At 34.6% G+C, this 23,615-nt stretch overlaps 1 protein-coding gene across 2 annotated transcripts in view; it reads left to right on the top strand.

The window, feature by feature from the left end:
• Positions 1 to 23,615, top strand: part of TBC1D8B (TBC1 domain family member 8B) — a 64,629-nt gene that overhangs the window by 4,411 nt on the left and 36,603 nt on the right. For both annotated transcript variants that reach the window (XM_032250920.1, XM_032250919.1), the window contains exons 2-7: positions 9,657 to 9,767; positions 11,837 to 11,955; positions 12,926 to 13,151; positions 15,001 to 15,241; positions 17,803 to 18,010; positions 18,642 to 18,809. In XM_032250920.1, coding sequence (XP_032106811.1) covers positions 9,657 to 9,767; positions 11,837 to 11,955; positions 12,926 to 13,151; positions 15,001 to 15,241; positions 17,803 to 18,010; positions 18,642 to 18,809 — 1,073 coding nt within the window. The remainder of the gene's footprint in view (positions 1 to 9,656; positions 9,768 to 11,836; positions 11,956 to 12,925; positions 13,152 to 15,000; positions 15,242 to 17,802; positions 18,011 to 18,641; positions 18,810 to 23,615) is intronic.

Genomic DNA, 23,615 nt, shown 5'->3' with positions numbered 1-23,615 from the left:
TATAGAACAAAGCTAGGAAATAAAACTTATTAAAATGGAGGATTTTTAGACATTCTGTTTCTTAGTTCCTTTTTCATCTTGGTACCATTACTTTGAAATTAGATCATCTGTAAAAACTAGAATATGATAATATTTGAAATAAGCTTTTTATTTTATAATATTTATATGGACTCTGCAAATCACTGTGTAAACAATTTGTCATAAACACATACATAATAAACAATAAGGTAGGCTTTTAAAAACCTCTTAATGACCATCCCTTGAAAATACAAAGCTCTCTCCTATTTCCCCACCCCAGACTCAAAGAGTCCAATGCTGAAAATGTTCACATGAGATATTTATTAACAAAATATCCCTGCATTTCATGCTTACAAAGGAGGCATCTGATAAAAAAATTTTGGCCTTCTAAGTAACATTCTACTGAGATGAGGGTGCCCAAATGGTAAGCATGGCATTTCATTTTAGGTAAGGAAAGATCTACCCCCCCATATACACACCACACACACACACACACACACACACACACACACACACACACACACACACACACACACACACAGACAATTAATAAGTTAACATTTTGGCTTATTAAAAAGAAAATCCCATAGGGCAACCCCTAGAGAGGGCAGATCACACTATGTGCTCCTTTCCCTCTATGGAACATCTTGGTCCCTGTGAAATCAAGTTAAAAATTACTTTTAAAGATCTCTGAATGAGAAAGAACAACTTTGTAGGAGGTTTTGAGTAATGAAGGATGATCAGTGTTACCACCTACCTTTTTTTTTAATGGTGGAAAGATTATTGACTGTATACGTAAGTGGAAAACTAATATTTGCTATCAAGTAGATTTCATTCTAATGAAAAAAGAAAAAAAAAAAAAACTGAAAAGGCATGACATTGACCATCCTTTATTTCTGAAAATCTCCTACAAGGTTGCCCTTTCTTATTCAAAGAGATCTTTAAAGGTAATTTTTTTGCTTTATTTCAGAGAGCAAAATGTTCCAGGGAGGGAAAAGAATACAGTGTGATTGGGAAGAGGAATACAGTGTGATTTGTCCTCCCTAGGTATTGCCCTATGGGATGGATGGATGGATAAATAAATAAATAAATAAATAAACAAACAAACCAAGCTGGTCACAGTGGCTCACACCTGTAATCCCAGCACTTTGGGAGGCCGAGGTGGGCAGATCACTTGAGGTCAGGAGCTTGAGACCAGCCGGGCCAACACGTTGAAACCCCATCTCTACTAAAAATACAAAAATTAGCCCAGCATGGTGGTGGGTGCCTGTAGTCTCAGGCACTGGTGAGGCTGAGGCAGGAGAATCATTTGAAGCCAAGAGGTGGAGGCTGCACTGAGTCGAGATCACACCGCTGCACTCCAGCCTGGATAACACAGGGAAACTCCATCTCAAATAATAATAGTAATCAATAAATAAACCAACTACAAGCCAACATTCACAAATATATGAATTTACCACCACGTTCAGTTATTCCACTTGTCCATTAACCCTGCTTCTTTTATCTTCCTTGATTTTTTGATAGTTTTATGTTTCTATTCAGCTATAATTATTTTATAAAGGCTTAGTTTCTTCATCCATAAAATGGGGATAAAGGTTGTCTTCTCTACCTCATAGCATTTTTATGTAGGTCAAATGAGTTTTGAAACTTGTGAGCAACTATACAAATACTTGACATTTATCTATTAATGAAGGAGAAAGACATTAAAATGCCGTTTTCCGGGCCTGAAGACCAAAGGGGCTGTATATTTATGCCATTTTCCCTAGTAATTACTTTCCCCATGTCATATATAGAAATTGATTTGGAGTGCTAACATAGATTATATCTGATATGCAATGATATCCCTACAAAAGCAAAACACTGATAGTTAATAATTGAAGAATTTGAGTATTATAGTGATTATGCATTTATGGTTTATAATCAGAGTAATGCACAAGAATTAGAATAACTTATCATGACATCATTTCCTTTTGACCTGTCATCACCCAAAATCTAGAAGTGTTCAAACAGTACTTCCACAAGATATCAGCATCACTTGTCTTACTGAGTGGTGATAAAGAATATATATAACTTTGGTTACCTTAGTAATATTTTTCAAAACAATACTTGAAAAGAAATAATTATTCAAATGGTGAAAACTCATGCTGTTTGTGAACAGTTGTGGAAGGCTTATGGCTATAAGGTAAGCTAAAAATAAAAATAAAAAGCAGCCAGGTGCGGTGGTGCACACCTGTAGTTCCAGCTACTTAGGAAGCTGGGGTGGGAGGATTGCTTGAGCCCAGGAGTTCGAGGCCAGCCTGGACAACACAGTGAGATTTAAAAATATTTTTAAAAATAAAAGGCATAATGTTTGCCACATTGCTGTAGAGCTATGACAGATTTTATATTCCTTTATGTTAGAATGTTTGCCCAGTTTTCCACATTTTGCTACTGCTATCTGAGCACAAAAGTTAAGAGTAAATCCTAAATGTAATGATATGCAATACTTTCATTCAACAGATATTTACTGAGTGCCTTTTAAAAACCATGTACTGTTTTAAATGCTGGAGATAAAGCAATGAAAAAAACAAAGTTCTACTCTCATGGGGCTAATACTCCAGTTGGGGGAGGCAAATAAACAAATAATATATGATATGACTGGTGGTGATAAGCAATATGAAGAAAAATAAAGTAAGGTATCATGATAGAGAGGGGAGGGAGTTGGTATATTAGAGAAATTGATCTGGGAAGGCCTCTTAGGGTGAGCTATGAGCAGAGACTTGTAGTATTAGAGTATATGAACCAAACAGATACTTGGGAACAGAGTGAATACATACAATTTTTTCTAGGAGTTTTTCTGTGAAGGGAAGCAGAAAAATAGGGTGGTAGCTGGCCCTTGTCCTGGGTGTTGAGTATACAGTGGTGAATAAGACAGGAATAGTTCCAGCCAGGTGTGGTGGCTCACGTCTGTAATCCCAGCACTTTGGGAGGCTGAGACGGGCAGATCACCTGAGGCCAGGGGTTTGAGACCAGCCTGGCCAACATGGTGAAACCCCATCTTTACTAAAAATACAAAACTTAGCTGGGTGTCTTGGCACGCACCTGTAGTCCCAGCTACTCAGGAGGCTGAGGCAAGAGAATTGCTTGAACCCATGAGGCGGAGGTTGTAGTGAGCCGACGTCGCACCACTGCACTCCAGCCTGGGTGACAAGAGTGAGGCTCATCTGAAAAAACAAAAAAAGACAGGAATTGCCGGGCGCCGTGGCTCAAGCCTGTAATCCCAGCACTTTGGGAGGCCGAGGCGGGTGGATCACGAGGTCAACAGATCGAGACCATCCTGGTCAACATGGTGAAACCCCGTCTCTACTGCAAATACAAAACATTAGCTGGGCATGGTGGCGCGTGCCTGTAATCCCAGCTACTCAGGAGGTTGAGGCAGGAGAATTGCCTGAACCCAGGAGGAGGAGGTTGCGGTGAGCCGAGATCGCGCCATTGCACTCCAGTCTGGGTAACAAGAGTGAAACTCCGTCTCAAAAAAAAAAAAAAAAAAAAAGACAGGAATAGTTCCAACCTTTACAGAGTTTATAATGTGATGGGTCAGACAGTTGATAAGTAAGCAAACAAATACTTTTGCTAGTATAGTCAATAATAATAGCAGCCTTGTTCTGTTGGCTTGTAAATCTCCAAAATGCAGGGAAACCCCCAAAGCAATTTTCCAAGGCCAGCTGCCTTGTAAAGTATGCTTATCCAAAATCCTGTTAAAGATACAAAGATTTCCTAAAAGCAGTGATTAATAATAGGTGGTGTACTGGTGGCAAAGTTCCAGCATGTCATCTGTGAAGTCTCTTGCCAAAAACCAGTTTGGGTTGCTTTGAATTAAATCATCCATCTATGAGTACTAACAATATCTGGGAGGTGGTTTGGTAGAAGTGGCGGCAGGGAGGCAGGGCGGCATTCTAAGTGGGAGGAATAATGTGATAGTGCAAAAGCAAAAAATAACAGTTGTTGGGAACACAGTAAATATTCTAGATTCATTTACGTGGAGTTGAAAATATGAAACTCAATATATGATGCACTTAGCAACTAGGAAAAGCAATATCTTAATCTATACCAGAGGAAAACCAGAGATAGAGAATTAAAGGGACATAAGAATTAAACCTTTGTTTTTTGAGTCCACTGCTCTTTCAGTGGACAAAGAAGATCCCATGTATAACAAAAATCCCACAAGATATTCCATCCTGCTGTGAGCCAGAACAATTAAGTATGATAAAATTAGGCAAATTGTCAGTAATCTATCAGATATCCACTAGAAGTGTTTCAAATTATAAGCCAAATAAATGAACATTTTGGTGTATTGAAAAGAAGATCACATAGGGCAACCCCTAGAGAGGGTAGATCACATTGTGTGCTCCCCTCCCTCCCTGGATCATCTTGGTCCCTGTGAAATCAAGTAACAAATTACCTTTAAAGATCTCAGAATGAGAAAAGGCAACATTGTAGGAGATTTTGAAAATGAAGGATGATTAGTGTTACCTCCCCCTTTTATTTTTCGTAGCAGTGGAAAGATTATTGACTGCATATCTAAGCAAAAAACTAATATTTGCTATCAAGTAGATTTCATTCTAATGAAAAAAAAAAAAAAAAGACTGAAAAGTGATGACATTGGCCATGCTTTATTTCTCAAAATCTGCAAGGCTGCCCTTTCTTATGCAAAGAGATATTTAAAGGTAATTTTTTACTTGATTTCAGAGAACAAAATGTTCCAGAGAGAGAGAGGAATACACGGTATGATTTGCCCCTTTCCCCCTCCCTTACTACACTATAAAGAAGCGAAGTTTGAAAACAAGGTATAGGGCCGGGCACAGTGACCCATGCCTGTAGTCTCAGCCCTTTGGGAGGCCAAGGCAGAGGAATTGCTTGAGCCCAGGAGTTGGAAACCAGCCTTGACCACATAGTAAGATGTTGTGTCTACAAAAAAATAAACAAAATTAGCTGGATATGGTGGTGTGGCCCTGTAGTCTCGGCTACACAGAAGGCTAGGGTGAGTGGGAGATTGTTTGAGCCAGGGATGTGCAAACTGCAGTGAGCTGAGATTGCGCCACTACACTTCAGGCAGGGCGACAGAGTGAGACCTTGCCTCTAAATAAATAAGTAAATAAATAAAACAAGGTGTAAACACATTTTCTGACTATTATAATAATAGTAGTTGCCCTCTTGTTTTAAACTAACCAAAATGATGTGCCTGGTTTAGTTCTTCTAAATAATGTTTAAAAATACTACACGGTATATGAGTTTATTCATTTGCTGTCATACTTGCTTACTGTTTTGTACTTAGAAATTCAGATGTTGCAATTTCTTTGCTTTTCTGAGGGTTACTCTTTTTGTCCATTGGTGCGTAAGTCTTGAAGAGTAAGAAGTGGCTGTAAATATAGTACCAATTCTCATATTTTCCTATGTTTCAATATTTAGAAATATAACTGGGTTCGATTAATAATTCATTTATTTTTTCCCACAAGACATTGTAATCTGTTGCTTATGATATCCCTAAAAAAATTCTAAATCCTTTAATGGAAAAATGATTTCAGTTAGGGAAGGAAATGAATGGTTTTATATATGCAGTTTTCAAGTAAGTGTCTTTAAAAGAATACAGGGAGAGGGAAAACAGTACAAAAGAAGAATTATTTTTATTAACTGTTTTCCAAAGCTCTTAGTATAAAGTTGGCAGCTTTCAAAATGCCAGCTGTGGCTATTGAATTATTCCAAAATAAGCATTCTTAGTCTCATTTTAAGGACTTAGATCTGGTAGGAAACTAATAGAATCAGGAAAATCCACAGCCTTTATTGAGCACACTACTTTCTCTTATTTGAATGTATTTCCTGGTAAGTGTATTGGCAGTTTACTACTTAGTTTGTTCATTAACATTTAATGAAGCTGAGATTATAAAAAGTTCAGTAAAGGTGTACTTGTTTGACTTTGTATGCATGACAACTCATGACAAGATACAGAATCTGCTGGAAGGTTCCAGCAATCATTGCCATGGACAAAATTTATAATTGAACATTTTACTTAGAATGGAAATAAATCTTGTTTGTAATTATACTTAGAATGGAAATAAATCTGGTTTGGAAGTTCATTACATGACTCTTCTGCAGCTAGAGCAGTGTGCCCTTACACAGTGCCCTCAATCCAGTTTACAAACAGAAAGAGCCATTTGTCAAACTTAAGGACGCTTTAGTTTGTGTACTAAACTAGCACATTGATAATGAGTACTATTTTCAAGCTGTGGCTGTTTTAATGGTCTTTCCTCTAGCACTCAGCCCATTGCCCTCCCTATTTATCATTACCATTGACCTAATACAAAAAAGAAATGTTTATCAAATTTGCAGCTGTCTAAAAATTGGAAGGGACAATTAATACCATAGATCAGTGTTCTCAATACTGGCTGCATGTTAGATTCAACTGAAGACATTTTATTTTTATTTTTATTTTGTTTTTGAGACGGAGTCTCGCTCTGTTGCCCAGGGAGGAGTGCAGTGGCATGATCTCAGCTCGCTGCAACCTCCGCCTCCCAGTTCAAGCCTACTTCAGCTTCCTGCGTAGCCAGGATTACAGGGACCTAATCCTGTATGCCACCACGCCTGGCTAATTTTTGTAGTTTTAGTAGAGACAGGACTTCACCATATTGGTCACCTCAGGTGATCCACCCGCCTTGGCCTCCCAAAGTGCTGGGATTACAAGGCATGAGCCACCAAGCCCGGCCTCTGAGGACCTTTTAAAATAAACTAAAAGATACTGAATTATTTATGGATGAAATGACACAATGTCTAGAATTTACTTTAAAATACTCCAGGAGGGAGTATTTAGAACCCAGAAATTGGTACATATTAATTTCTGAATGACTTGCAGGGACTTGATGATGATTACAGCTTAATGAGCTGGAAGAGTTCCCCAAGTGACTACAAATGTAGTTTACCACTAGCTTCCAAATTATTTGTTGCATAACTTTATACTAATTGCCTGATTTCACACTTAGAAAAAACTGAGCAATTTCCTTTCTACATAGTGCAAGGCACTTATAATCTTGTGAACATTTCTGATGCCAAAAAGTGACCTTTGTTGTCAGTGATTTTGACTACTCCTCTCACATCCACATAGCCACTGTTAATCTTTAAACAATATCTTCAAAAAGATAGTTATCTTTTTTCTTTATCTATTGCCTGCTAAAGCTGTCCTGTATTCAATAGAATGCCTTCATTTGAAATTATAATTCCCTTATTTTAACAAATTTGACAAATTATTATATTTATTTATATTCACACACATTTATGTACGTAATTCTGAGAGAGAGAGCTCTTTTGGTTGTCTGTTGCTACTACTCTTTTATCCTTTTTTTTTTTTTTTTTTTGAGTATTTCCACATTCCTGTCTTCAAATTGAAAACATTCTCATAGTCACTATTTCAGTGCTAAAAGTGATAGAATTATTTTTCCTTTTATCTCCAAACCCATCAGTAATTCCCTCATTAGTTGAAGTAAAATTATTTCCTGTTTCTCTTGTCCTCATTCCCATTCTCTTTCCCCCAGTATGTCCTATTTCATAATATTTGTCAGGTTTTTCATTTCTATTTTTTAAAAACTTCAATTCATATCCTAACTTTTTATTCATATTAGATAACTTCTTACCTCTGTAATCTGCACATATTGCCATTGCCAAAATCTTTCTTGAACTTTGCCCTCACTATCAAAATCCTCTGACAAATTGCTAATTGATACTATGCTGCATTTGTGACCCTGGTTTTTACTTTTTATCAATTTCTATATCTACTCTCCTACCCTTTCCTTTCAGCTCTTTATGTCTGTGTCTTATCTCCTACTCTTCTAATTTACTCCCTCCATACGTATAACTTCCTAATCTCACATCTGCCAATCTATCTATATTCTCATTCAAATCTTGCTTAAAATCTTAACTCTTTTTAAGTGGGTAAAGATGGGAAGAGAGCGAAAAGCCTGATTTATAATTGACTTAAATTTTTCTTAAAAATCTGCATGCTAAATTAAAGGGAAATGCCTCATAAAGCAAAACCAACAATCAACCAATCAGAGCTTCCAGAAAAGAAAGGTCAATTTATATATTCCAGCCATCCCACTGATATAGTTAATCATGAGATCAACAAACTATATCCTTATTGTTCCCAGCAGTATGTTGAAAGTTATGGATATAAACACAGAGATAGAAGACATGGTTGTTGACCTCAGAGGACAAATAATCTAGATAAGGAGACAAAATTTGTGTACATGAAACTCTTAGAAAGTAGTTATAAAAACCAGGCTAATATATGCTAGGTTGTGTAGTACGAGTTGAACATCATTAATCTGAAAATGAAAAATCTGAAATATTCTGAACTCCAAAACATTGATTGCTGACATGATGCCACAAATGAGAAATTTTCACACCTAACCTCTTGTGACAGGTTGCAGTCAAAATGCAGTCATAACTTTGTTTCATGCATAAAATTATTTAAAATATTGTATAAAATTATCTTCATACTATATATATAAGGTATATGTGAAACAAATATGTTTCATGTTCAAACCAGGGTTCCATCCCCAAGGTGTCTCAGTATGCATATGCACTTAATTCAAAAGCTGAAAAAATCTGAAATCCGAAACACTTCTGGTACCAAGCATTTCATATAACGGATACTCAACCTGTATAGACTTTAAGTGCTATGAATATTCAGAGAAAAGGGAAAGTATTATTGCTTACAATTGCCAGTGGGGATTTCATAGGGGAAGCGGGTCTGGAAGAAAGTGTAGAATTCAGATTAGCTGGATTGGGCTAGAAAACTTTCATTAGCATTTCTTTTTTTCATTAGTATTTCTAAGTAAAATGATAATTGCTTAGCAAAGACCCTATGGGAAAAATTAGCTGATTGTTTAAGAAAACAGTGAACTTTGTTCTAGGAAATAGTAGGAAATATAATTAGATGATTAAACTGAAACTAATTGATCAAGAGCCTTGAATTCCTAATTGAGGAATTAAGAATTGTTGAAAAGAAAATCCCTCTACAGAAGCATTTTATTTAATCAAGGTTTTATCTTGTTTAAATATCTAAGATTTTCTTAAATTATAATATTATTAATTAATATTGGGTGTTATATTGTAGCTAACCATTGTTTTAAGTGTGTTAAATGTAACAACTCATTTATTCTTTGTAACAGCCCTTTATATTAGGCTCTGTTTTAACCTTATGTTGCAAATGAGGATACAGAAAGGGTAAGTACTTTAACTTGCTCAAGTTGACACAAGCAAGTGACAGAGCCAGAATTTAAACCTAGTAGTCTATAGCACTAGATCCTACATTCTTATCTATTATATATACAACCTTATGAACGAGATATATAAGTTCTGCAGATGTATTTTGAGACTTGGACAATTGAAGCTGATTTAACTTTTATTGAAAAGATAATTTTCTCAGATACTACTCACATTGGCATACTGTAATCTCTTTATCCCAAATACATTTTTCCTTTAAGAAAAATCTCCGTAAGGACTCTTTGGGCTAGAATATTTTAAAATAAATTTATTAGTTTGTTATATGAAGTGATTTGATTTATCTCTTGTAAAGTCCTTATTTCAACATCATTCTATTACAACAGGGCTTCTGGTTGGGACTCTTGATTCAGTCTTAGACTCTACTGCTAAAGTAGCTCCATTTCGCATCCTACACCAGACCCCAGATTCTCAAGTTTACTTGTCAATTGCATGTGGTAAGTATGATTTTTAAAACATAATTAAAATTAAATAAGGTTACTAAAAAGCTGAGTATTTATATTTATCTATGCTCTGTAGTTGTTTGGGGATTTAAAAACAAGTTACATGTGCAACTTGACTTTGAGAGAATATTAAGACCTATTTTTATTTTTAAAGGATCTGGGTTATTAGTTTTTTTAAAAAAATCCATTGGTGTGAGGTACCTGAAGCATGTGGTCTAGCAGGGCTGATTCTGAACAGATTTTGCTCACTGTTACTACTATATGACTCCTTTCTTTAACTTCTGCTTTATCCAACTACTGGGAAGATGGGTACTTCCCTATGAAATAAATTGTTTCATTTCTAATAACTCAAATGAGAAGAATCTGAAGTTATCTGTGAGTGCAAAACATAAAGGTTGTCCCCTAAGGAAGCATAAGCCTGGAAAATTAAACCTTTTTTATTCACACACCCATCTTCTCAGAAAAAGCATCATATCCTTGAAATATAAAGGAATGTCTTACAGTTAATGCTACATATTCATTCATGCCAGGGTGGTTCAGATGCTTCCACTTATATATTATGTGTAGAAAAGGAATTAGAATAATTCTTCCTAATAAAGCAAGTCAAAATGAATTTTTAAAAATCTGCATTGACAGTTTCTTACTTCCTTTTGTGATGCTGTTATAATGTTGGTCTAAATTAGAATCCCAGATTTCTAGCCTTTTGGTATTGAAAAACTGCCTTTCTGTCTTTTCCCACTCTGTTCTTAAGTAGATATATTATACTTTAAAAAAAAAGAACAAAAGTACATGAGTTTCTGGAACATTCATACATGTGAACATACAGCATATAATTTTTTAGGATGTGTGGCTTGCTTTTTATATTTCTCCCTAAATTTCTTTTAGAGTTGCCAGTGAGTCTTTTCTCCTGACTCTCTTAAATTGAATGTCATTTAACCTAAATGAGGATGACATTATACCTGCTGACCTCATGAGAATTCTGTAACCTCAACTTTTGTTAGTAAAAATTATTTTTTTAAAAAATGATTATATAACCTATTTCCCCAAATTAACCTGATGCAGAAATATAGTAGTTACCTACTAATGAAGCTCCCTTATACCAAAAGAATCAAACTTAAGGCCTTAACATTTCCCCTTGGCTTTTATTTGTGGATCATTAAAGTTATTATTCTTGGTATGGTGACTTAGTAACATGAATAAAATTCTAATTGGATTGTAGGAAATAGGCCATTTGCAATGTCAACAAAATTTTTAATATGCAAGTCTCTATATATTTAAAAATATACTAAAAAGTCAGCATATTTCTTTTGAAATTCATATAATCCAGAGTGCTGAAAAGACTTTAAAGGTATGTGAGTGATAGGGGGATATTGATAGATACTGAAATATTCTTCAAGCCAAAGCAACTAGGGCTAATAATATTTCATCTCACCCTCAGCAAGCCTCCTAACACTGATTCAGCAGGTCACATGGGTTTAACCTTGCTACAGAATTTCTAACCTCCTTTATGAAATTTCTGTAAGTTTATTAAGTCTTTTGATGAATGGGGTGACTCCGAACAAAGGTTTCATGGCTTCTGAAACAAGTAGAGTGGCCACAGTTGAAATCTACATTTACTTAGCATGTGTAGGATTGTTACATACATGCTGGTTTCAGCCACACATATTGTAGACACGGTACTAATTGCATTATTTAGAGACCAAGGATTGAATTATGCATTATGTATTTTCTGGTACTCTACATATTCTCTTAAAAGATGCTGGTTATTCTTTAGCCACTAGTAACTAGCATCTTATTTTCAGAATTTTATATATTTTCTCGTGAGCTGAATTTACTTTACTCAGCTTTCATTAAATGTTTTATTTCTATTTATAATGAGAAATACTGTTCATGCCCACATATAGGGATAAAGTAGAGAATAAATGTAATCCTTTTATTCCTTTATGACCATCATTTTTTAAAGTGATATTTTTATTTCTTTTTAAACTAAACTTTTAAGTAACAAGAGCAGTTGTGTTGTGGGGTTTTCCTTGAGTGTTTTATTTTCTTGTGTTATTAATCAGGAGCCAACAGAGAAGAAATAACCAAGCATTGGGATTGGTTGGAACAAAATATCATGAAGACCTTATCTGTATTTGATTCAAATGAAGATATTACTAATTTTGTACAAGGAAAAATAAGAGTAAGTGACATGGATATATCTTGTAGATGGAATACCAAAGTCTGTGACCCTCATATATGAAGATCAAAGTTTGCATGGAAGGTCATTGTTTCACTGGCACCTTTCAGGATTGGTAGAAACACACATATGAATTTCAGAATCAATGTGCCAAAGAAAACTGTAAAGTCTTTAGCACAGGAGGAGATTGATAGATATTGAAATATTCTCTTAACACATACTGGTTATTCTTTAGGTACCAGTTACTGACATCTTATTTACAGAATTTTATATATTTTCACGTGAGCTGCATTTAGCTTTTTCCCCTTTCATTGTCTTTGGTGCCCTTGTGAGTGCTCTTAGGGACATTTTAATTTCAACATCTCTTGAGTTTTGAGTTGAGTAAACCCTTTGTTTAGTCAAAGAAAGATATTTAGCACCTGTATTTGTAGTAGCTCCTTGTGAGGCATTAGGGAAAACCAAAGTACAAAACTGAAGAAAATCTACTTGCCTTTGTCCTAAGAGAATTATGTATATACACACATATGATATATGTACATGTATAGATATATACAGTCGTCCCTAGGTAACCATGGGGATTGGTTCTGGCCCCCACTGTAGATACCAAAATTCACAGATGTTAAAGTCTCTTAATGTAAAATGGCATAGTATTTGCATATAACCTATGTACATCCGCCTATATACCTAAAGTCATCTCTAGATTACTCATTCCTAATACAATGCATATACATCACTACATTTGAGTGGACTCTGCATAGTACTCAGTGCATGGCAAATTTAAGTTTTGCTTTTTGGAACTTTATAGAATTTTTTTCCCAAATATTTTCAATCCCTGGTTGGTTGACTCCACGGATGAGGAACCCATGGATATGGAGGGCTGACTGTACAGTTGTATTCAACCATTTGAATGTATGAAATATATTTTTGTTGGTAGGTGATGATGAATTTTCAGAAAAAATTTTTTCTCCTTTAGGGATTAATTGTTGAAGAGGGAAAACATTGTTTTGCAAAAGAAGATGATCCTGAGAAATTTCGAGAAGCCCTTTTGAAATTTGAAAAATGTTTTGGTTTACCAGAGCAGGAGAAGTTAGTGACCTATTATTCATGCAGTTATTGGAAAGGACGGGTTCCTTGTCAGGGTTGGCTTTACCTTAGCACCAACTTTCTGAGCTTCTATTCTTTTTTGTTGGGATCAGAAAGTAAGTGGTTTCTATTGCTTACCATAGCCTTGAACTTGCTGTATGACCTATCAACTCTAATGGTGTTAGGTTATAAATAAAATAATAGGATTGATATTAAAGGTAATTAAACTGTACAATAAAAAGTTTATTTCATCTAGGGATATAATCCTTTTAAGACTGGTTGCTTAACATAAAACCATTAGAAGTGTATATAGAATGCCTTGCATATTGTGGGAAGTGAGTCAGTATTAAATGATGACGATGATCTAGCATATGACTGTTTTCAATTCCTTGTTATAAACTATCTACTTGCTTTAGTCTGTGTTTTAATCTGTTTTAAACATACAATTTAAATATAGTGGCCATAGTACCTAATGGCCCACATCTCACTTTGTAGCCACAAAGAAGAATCAAACAGTACTATTGATAGCATGCATATGAACAGCTTTTATATTGGTAGTTATATAATTTTGTAATTATGTAAAGAAATAGATTTAAATACCAAATTAGAATCATTTTTTTAAAAATTATTATTTTTATTAGTAGCTAGTCGTACGTTCCTGGTTATGTTACAACTTAGAATTGTAAAGTTAGAATTGGGAGATTTTGTATATTTTAATGTATATGTAGAAACTTTTAAAGAAAGGCTTTCTATTTATTCTTTCCTTTTGGAATACACACACACACACACACACACACACACACACACACACATACACACACACACACACACACATAGATGTAATTTTTTTCATTTTTTAAATTTTACTTTAAGTTCTGGGGTACATGTGCAAATCATGCAGGATTGTTACATAGGTATACACTTGCCATGGTGGTTTGTTGCCTCCATCCCCCTGTCACCTACATTAGGTATTTCTCCTAGTGTTATCCCTCCCCAATCTCCCCACTCTCTGCTATCCCTTTCCTGGGCCCCCACCCCCCACCAGACCCCAGTGTGTGATGTTCCCCTCCCTGTGTCCATGTGTTCTCATTGTTCAATATCTACTTATGAGTGAGAACATGTGGTGTTTGGTTTTCTGTTCTTGTGTCATTTTGCTGAGAATGATGGTTTCCAGATTCATCCATGTCCCTGCAAAGGACATGAACTCATCATTTTGATGGCTGCATAGTATTCCATGGTGTATATGTGCCACATTTTCTTTATCCAGTCTATCTTTGATGGGCATTTGGGTTGGTTCCAAGTCTTTGCTATTGTAAACAGTGCCACAATAAACATACATGTGCATGTGTCTTTATAACAGATCGATTTATAATCCTTTGGGTATATACCCAGTAGTGGGATTGCTGAGTTGAATGGTATTTCTGGTTCTAGATCCTTAAGGAATCACCACACTGTCTTACTTAAAATTACATTGGGCACAGTGGCTCAGGACTATAATTCTAGCACTTCGGGAGGCCAAGGCAGGAGGATCACTTGAGACCAGGAGTTCAAGACCAGCCTAGGCAATATAGTGAGACTCTGTCTCTACAAAACAATTTTTAAATTAGCTGGGCATGGTGCACATGCCTGTAGTCCCAGCTACTTGAGGAGACTACTTGGGATGCAAGGATCACTACAGCCTGGGAGGTCAAGGCTGCAGTAAGCCATGATCACATCACCTCACTCCAGTCTGAGCAGCGGAGTGAGACTGTATCTCGAAAGAAGTTATTTAAAATTAGATCTCTTCCTGCAATCACCAATTCTTGCACGTTCATGTTGATGCTTCAAAATTTTAACTAGTCTTGAAACTATTTTAGCTGTTTATAGTATTTTTCAAGGGGTTAACTATTGTTTCAAAATACCTGATTAATGAACATAAATCAGTATGAGAATTTAATCATACGTGCTTATACCTCTTATTTGCAGTAAAACTCATTATCTCCTGGGATGAAGTCTCAAAACTTGAAAAGACTTCAAATGTCATACTGACAGAGAGTATTCATGTGTGTTCCCAAGGAGAGAATCACTACTTTTCAATGTTTTTGCATATTAACCAAACATACCTTCTTATGGAACAGCTGGCAAACTATGCCATTAGAAGACTTTTTGATAAGGAAACATTTGATAATGACCCAGTCCTTTATAATCCTCTACAAATCACCAAAAGGTATTCAAAGCTTAATTTTTACTTTTCAAAGTATTGTTTGACCGTAAGAATGATAGTATTGCTTAGCATTAAAAGTTAACTCTTCTATGTTATATGATACGTTTTTTTGGAGTTGATCATGTTTGTGTGTGTGTTTTGTGAGTTTGTTCAAATGCATTGCATAAATAGTGCCCTTCTCTCCATGGAATTTAATTGTAAGAAATAATAGAAGTTAGGTTTGAAAATTATTATTTTTTTAGATTCAGATAGGACTTGTCCTGGAATACGTTTAGAAATGCAGAGATTTGTGTGTGTGGTTAGTCTAACTCCAAATTTCTCTATGAATAGTCTAGACAGTTTGGGTATGAAATGGTTAAACAGACTGTGTTACTTATAGAAAACTTTTTTTTTAAATGAAGAGGCAAGTTTGTGGAGTCAGTGGAGCGTGGACTTTAGAGGGAAAGTAGAACAACTCTTAGACAAGTCATAATCTCTCAGGACCTCATTTTCCTCATCTGTCATTTCTACCTCAAAAGACACATATGGGGAATGAGCACAATATGTGTGAAACCACTTTGTAAAATATAAAATATGAGGTAAATATTAATCATTATTAGTGCCTCCTTCAGAAGTACTTGTCTGATAGCTGTCTGTCATTATATTTGGTGTGTTGTAACTGACCACATATCTTTTATCCTGCTAAACATTCCAAACAGTTGACTAAAATGAGCATGCCAAAGGGGAAAAGGAGAGGAGAGGATTCAGAAATAGCTAGTGAAAGCAACTTCCGGCAAAGAGGATGAAGGTATAGAGTATATGGGAAAGTTTAAGAGGAACCTAAGCCGAAGTCCTATAGACAAACCAAAACAAGTGACCTAGAATGTTATATGGTCACTACACAGCCCTGACTGTGTACAGTTGTTCCTCTTGCCTGTTCCTGAACTATTCCTAAAATTCATGTACATAAGGATTTGTTTTTGAGCCTCCCTGCTTTTCTGGAAGTTAGATCAGCAAGATAAATTTTTACACTTCATTACCAAAATTAGGTCTCAGTGTGCATGATTTATAAATAGAATTCTATAAGGATTTAGAATCGTGTTTGTGTATTATAGCTAGGCATTTATTTTGTATTTCATTCCTTGATTGGCAACCATAAACATAAACTGTTTTGTCATTTTATTTCGCTTAAAATATAGACTAAAAGGCTGTCTATCAATGAGTTACCCATCACCAAATCTGTATTTAATTAAGATTTAATGAATCCATTTTTGTCTGTGTGCATTTTTAGGAGAGGCCATTGAAAATCATATATATCTACATCATTTTTTCTAGTAAGTTAAAAAAAAAACACTAATTTACTAGGACTTAGTCTCCAAATTGCTTTTTTATAAAATGGAATATCTTTATTGCCCTGCTTATTGTTTTTACAAATATGTATTTCTTTTATAGTTTAAACAATACAGAAACATAGTAATGATAGTTAAGTTTAGTGTATGTCCTTCTAGGTTTTTAATGCATGAATTTAAAAATATTTGCAAAATAGGTCTGAACATCACACAGTGTTCTGCAATCTGCTTTGTTTCTCCTCTTATATTATGGACATCTTTCCATTCACATAAATGGACCTTATTTTATTTAAATAATAGTGAGCCCACCAAATTACAATTTATTTGTTTTATCAGCTTTCCCAGGTTAAAAAAAATACCGTTTAACTGAGGTAAAAATTAACATGGTTTTGGTTTTCTGTTCATGTTCATGTTTATCAGAAGTATTTTGAAAGACATGATGAACTACCACATATTTAAATAGTATATGCAGGAAATATTAATTTAGTTTTAGCTTTGTTGGATTTGAGTTAGAACTTCCATGATTTACTTACTATACTAGATGGTATTGCTGCTTCATGCAATTGCTTAATGTCCCTAGAAAAATTATACCATTTAAAGCAATTGCTTTTTACACAAAGTCCACATTTGTCTATCAGTTAATAAGTCCTCTGTATTTATTGACACCTATCCTATGCCCAACATAGTATAAACAGTGTTACTTTATCATGCTTCTACTTTGGATTGTTTAAAACATTCATTTAAATTTTTACTTCGCTTAATTTTTAATACTGTCTTTTATGGACTACTCTTTCCCTCTAAATGTTTATGCCACAAATTTTCATTATTGTATTTTACTTGAACTGGGTAACTCTCTTGATTTTCTAGTAACCAGATATGAACATTGTTGTCTTCCAGGATTGGTTTTAACCATAATTACATATTATGCCTCTGTGACAATATAGTAGCCTTCTTGCAGATCACCCCTTAGAGATAGTTTGAAGACTTACATGATCTCTAACTTTTGTGCATTTTAATCTACTAATAAAACTAAATTAGAGAAAAATAAACAAAATGAGTTTGCAAGGAATCCATGTATTTTTTCTATTTTAGGATTTGTTGAAAAACATACCATTTTTAGTGTTTAATCTGTGTGCTTTACAGTATATTTAGATTAGTCAATATAGGCATATGTATACCTTAGAATTCATTTCTAAGAATTCATTTGTGCCTCATCCCATTTTTTCTTTCCTACAGAGGTCTAGAAAATCGAGCCCACAGTGAGCAATTTAATGCCTTTTTTAGGCTGCCCAAAGGAGAGAGTTTGAAAGAAGTACATGAATGTTTCTTATGGGTACCATTCAGCCACTTCAATACTCATGGGAAAATGTGCATCTCAGAAAATTATATCTGCTTTGCTAGCCAAGATGGCAATCACTGTAGTGTAATCATTCCACTACGAGAGGTAATGTAAATTTGGTTACATATCAGTTTTTAGTTTGAAAATGTTATCATTCACAGAGTAAAACGTCCTTTAATTCTATAAATTATTAAAACCTCAAGATGCAATATCCTTTTAGTAATTTAAAATAATTATTCTTCAGGATAAGAGTACAACCTTCTGAGATATTCTCAGTTCCTTTTAGTAAAGTCTTACAACTGTTACTGAAAGTGAAAATGTTAAAACTTTAAAATTTAAAAACAAGATAAAGGTTTAGGTTAATGCAAAATGGAGCCGATCATTCAAAACTTTGTGACATCAATATCCAAACTTAAACTATCACTTTTGGTGTACTGTGTCAGAAAAAATAACATTGATACCCTTTATGTAAGTCAAATAAATTGTTGCTATTTGATACTGAATTTTTACATTTTTAAAGAATAGATGTTAGCCAGACCTTTTTCTTGAGAAGTGAAATAACATCCACTGAGGTTACTTGTATGATTGGTGCAACTAGTACACAAACTCTCCTTCTTAATAAGTCATACTATAGACCAAAACTTTTGGCCACAAAAGTGTAAGCCAAGCACATTTTACTTGAAGGTGTCAACAACACAGGAACATTTAATTCACCTCTATGTTTTTTACCCCCTAGGTCTTAGCTATAGATAAGACAAATGATTCCAGCAAATCTGTCATCATTAGCATCAAAGGAAAAACAGCTTTTCGCTTCCATGAAGTTAAAGATTTTGAGCAACTGGTGGCAAAACTCGGACTCAGATGTGGGGCAGCTTCAACTCAATATCATGATATTAGCCCAGAGGTAATTAATTATACAGCAATCAAATCATTTTGAAAAAAAGGTTCGTATTTAGCATAGTTCATTCTTCAAGAGGAATTCATAGTACCTTTCCTATTTATGCCCATGTTTTTTTTTTTTTTTTTTTAAAGAATCTAAGAAATTATATTGTCTAACTCATATCCTAAAGCAGAAGTGAGAACTAAGGACTTTACTCATTTTTAGGAGCTGATACTTTACAAAATTATTATAATTTGATCTTTATTTTACTATATTTGTGATTTACCATATAACTTATACTTTCACATAGTTTGGCTTTTAACAAGTCAAAATTTATTTGAGAATTTAGTGAGGCCTCGAAAAAGGACTCCACCTATTGTTGCAAAGAGATAGCAATTTTAAACCCATCTGAATATCTTTTATTTAATATATTATAGGTCAGCCTTATTTATATAATCTAGCCAAAAGCAAAATAGTGGTATATCTGTTTGCCAGTAAAATGTTAGAGAGAGCAAGGAGGATTTTGATGTTTAATATGTCTTTCATGGAAATGCAGAGAGGTTGAATTCAAAAAAATTTTCTTTTACCATTTCCAGGAACCCCATGTTTTAATAAATTGATAAAACTTATTGAAATATAGCTATTTATATTTTAATTAAAATTCAAATAAAAAAATTAATATTGTCTTCATTGGCTATATTATTTTATTTAAGTTGGAGTATAGATCCTCTTACTACTATGTCCAGAATAGAGATTGAAAATAATATACTATGTCAATTATAATGAAGTATTGATAAAACTAATTTGCCCTCTGATAATTAAAAAGCACAATGAAAACATGTAATTAATTTTTTTTCCATCTCAATTTCAGACACAGAATTTCTACATTGGCCATCAAGAGTTTTTCTTACCCCAACTTTATCATCTCTCATTCTTTTTTAGTATGTACCCAGGGTATTCCTTAGTTGGATGTGGGGACAAAAGTAAAATCTGACCAGCCTTAGTAGTTTTCTCTCCCAGTGCTCCCAAATTCTTACTTATATTATGTTTTCCTTGTTCTGTTCTATTTCACATTCAGTCCATGTGTTAGCTTCAAAGCTCAGTTTATATTTCTTTTTCATTTAATTAATTTGCTTTTCTAAAACCTGGAGAACTGTAATTGTTCCCCTTAAAACTTTTATGTTCCTTTAGTAGCTGAGTATGCTCAATTGTCAAGAAAGGATTTTGTTTCAAAATGAGCTTACCATCTTTCTAAATATATGTCAGAATTCTACAGTTTTCTAGTTTCTCTTACTCATTTTTAGAGATTTTAATAAATATATATACAAAATACCAGTTAGTATACTATTTGCTTGGAAATACGTATTTTTAAATTGCCATAATATTTTATTTTCACTTAACATTTTTATCTTATCAATGATGAAGAATATTGGCCCATTTTAGTGTCTGTATATATCTAGCTTTAATGATAGTATATGTAAAAAATTAGTAAAGAGAAAGCTTTTAAACAAGAGCTAGTTCTATTTTATTTCTAAGTAACAGAAATTATAGCTATTTTTTATAACTATACTTATACTGAAATGAAGAGGAAAAATGCGTTCTATAATTTTAATAAACCTGATGACTTTTGTACAAAGAGCAAGACTTTTTAATTTAAATCTTCAAGAGTCTAAATCAACAAGTCTAAATATGAATACAGAAAGGACTTTAGGAAATTTTTCCTGTGGGTGTGTCAAAGACATGATACAAAGAACAAATTCTACTGGAATTAACTAAGATTATGCATGAATATCAGTTCTATCCAAGTTTTTATATAGGTATGCATTAAAATGTTTCACATTTTAATAAGTTATACTAAAACATGGGAATAAACAGGTTTAGTAAAATTCTAATAAACTGCTTGGAAAATACATGAATCTTTTACTTTTTTTGACACATATAATCAAGAACTATTACTAGATAAGGTAATTTTTCAAAACTACTCAATGAAAGAAAAATAGGCCCTCTTAGGTTAGTTTTAAGCAAAATGGCCTAAGAATGGAAAGCACTGCTGAAGATTCATTGCTTGATGCTCTTAAACTATATCATGAATGAATTGTAGGTTCTGTGGAATGTCAAGAAAGGTAGTAATTGATTTCATGCCTTAAAGTTTTTAGATGGACAAATAAGTATCTTCTATAGATTATCACAGAATATGTAAACATACTTGTTTCATATAATTATTATCTTAATAAGATAGTTTTATAACCAGGACTATCTTGCTAAGTTTTTAAATATAAGTAATGGGTTTGTTATCCTACATGATAATGTAGATAGAAATAGTAGTTTAACCCACATAACTGATTTTTTCTTGCCTTGGTAAGAATAAGGCAATGTGTTTTCTATGACTGTAGTATAAATTTGGAGACAGATTTTTTAGCTGTGGGGGTAGATTTATTTCTAAGTTAGGAAACCAGAAACTATTAAAAATGAAATTCACACCCTTCAAATTGTGGACTATGAACAAGGGCCTATTTGAGATAAGCTTCTGATATTTGAGAAAAGCATTTGTTCGTATTTTTTTGTTTTAATTATTGGTTTCACAGGTCAACTCTGGCCCCCAAACCACCATTTATTATACCAAGTTTATGAAGTATTCTAATTTAAATATAATATTTTATAGAAATTTACACATAAAGAAATGCTCAACTTTGCCTTATCTTTGCTTCACTGTTAGAGCCATATGATAATTGTCAAATCAATGTCACAGCAATATCAGATAATAAAAGTAAAACAGGTTAAGAATACCTGCTATAGAGTTAACAATCTATGTTGCTTTCTAGATGTAGTTGGATTTTGCTCATGCACTAAAAGTCTGATGAGTGCCAAGTTTGTCATAAGTGTGAACACCCAAATAAATGGAGAGAAATACATTTTATATATGTGTGTGTATATGTACATATATATATATTTCCAAGTATGTATATAAAACCATGGGTGAAACCTTCCATTCAAAGAGCCAGAGCAAAAAAAGTTCAAAAAATTTTAGTTCCTTGAATAATCTATTATACTCTCCAAAATTTTAAATATTATTTTATACTACCATCTTTGAAGGTAAATGTTTTTTATTTTATTTTTTTGTCATTATTTTTATTTTCCCACCACCTACTGCCTGTTAAAGGTGAATGTTTTAACGTGACTTTATGAATACTTAAGAGGTAATCATGGATAGGACTGGTATACTTGTCATCACTCTTATAAATTTATGTTTAGGGTTTCATTGCTTAAGAGGTTATTTTTCTCCCTCTGGGATACATTTCCTGTAGTTTAGAACAATAGATTAAGTGATGATTCAGTCATTTAAACTAAAGAAATATATTGTGCTTGAGATCCAGACTACAACCATGAATTTTTCAACCTGTATTTGCAAAAATGTAACTTCTCATTTAAACAGGTGAACTTAATATTAAGTAGTAAAGTCTATGATTTGTCAAACTAAGCATTTAAAAAATATAAGAGAATTGTTACTCTCTAATCATTAATTTTTCCTTTATTGGATTATTCTACCTTATCCTTTTATTTACACATTGATTTGACTTAACTTTCCTTGAATCCTATCTGTATTCATCTGTTCTCACGCTGCTATGATGAAATACTCGAGACTGGGCAATTTATAAAGAAAAGAGGTTTAATTGACTCACAGTTCCGCGTGGCTGGGGAGGCCTCCGAAAACTTACAATCACGGTGGAAGGCACCTCTTCACAGGGTTGCAGGAGAGAAAATGAGTGCTAAGCAAAGAGGGAAACCCCTGATAAAACCATCAGATCTTGTGAGAACTCACTCATTATTATGAGAACAGCATGGGAGAAACTACCCCATGATTCAGTTATCTCCATCTAGTCCTGCCCTTCACATATGGGTATTATTATAATTCAAGGTGAGATTTGGGTGGGGACATAGAGCCAAACCATATCATTCCACCCCTCGCCCCTCCCTAATCTCATGTCCTCACATTTCAAAACACAATCATGCCTTTCCAACAGTCCCCCAAAGTCTTAACTCATTCCAGCATTAACTCAAAGTCCAGGTCCAAAGACTCATCTGAGATAAGGCAAGTCAATTCCGCCTATGAGCCTGTAAAATCAAAAGCAAGTTAGTTACTTCCTAGATATGGTGGGGATACAGGCATTGGGTAAATGAACCATTCCAAATGGGAGACATTGGCCAAAACAAAGGGACTACAGGCCCCATGCAAGTCTGAAATCCACCAGGGTAGCTAAATCTTAGGGCTTTGAAATGATCTGCTTTGATTCCATGTCTCATATCCAGGTCACACTGATGTAAGAGATGGGCTCCCACAGCCTTGGGCACCTCTGACCCTGTAGCTTTGCAGGATACAGCCCCCCTCCTGGCTGCTTTCACAGGCTAGCATTGAGTGCCTGCAGCTTTTCCAGGTGCATGGTGCAAGCTGTCAGTGGATCCACCATTCTGGGGTCTGGAGAATGGTGGCCCTCTTCTCATAGCTCCACTAGGCGGTGTCCCAGTGGGGACTATGTGTGGGGGGCTCAGACCCCACATTTCTCTTCCACACTGCTCTAGCAGAGGTTCCCCATGAGGACTCCACCCCTGCAGCAAACTTTTGCCTGGACATCCAGGCATTTCTATACATCCTTTGAAATCTAGGCAGAGGTTCCCAAATCACAGTTCTTGACGTCTGTGCACCTGTAGGCCCAACACCATGTGTAAGCCACTAAGGCTTGGGGCTTGTACGCTCTGAAACAATGGCCCAAGCTGAACCTTGGCCTCTTTTAGCCACAGCTGGAGTTGAAGCAGCTGGGATGCAGGGTACCA

This window comes from Sapajus apella, unplaced genomic scaffold (genome assembly GCF_009761245.1).
Source record: "Sapajus apella isolate SASKATOON/1434 unplaced genomic scaffold, GSC_monkey_1.0 scaffold73, whole genome shotgun sequence".
NCBI lineage: Eukaryota > Metazoa > Chordata > Mammalia > Primates > Cebidae > Sapajus > Sapajus apella.
Note: the sequence above shows the minus strand (reverse complement) of the source record. Positions and strands in the feature narration are given on the sequence as shown.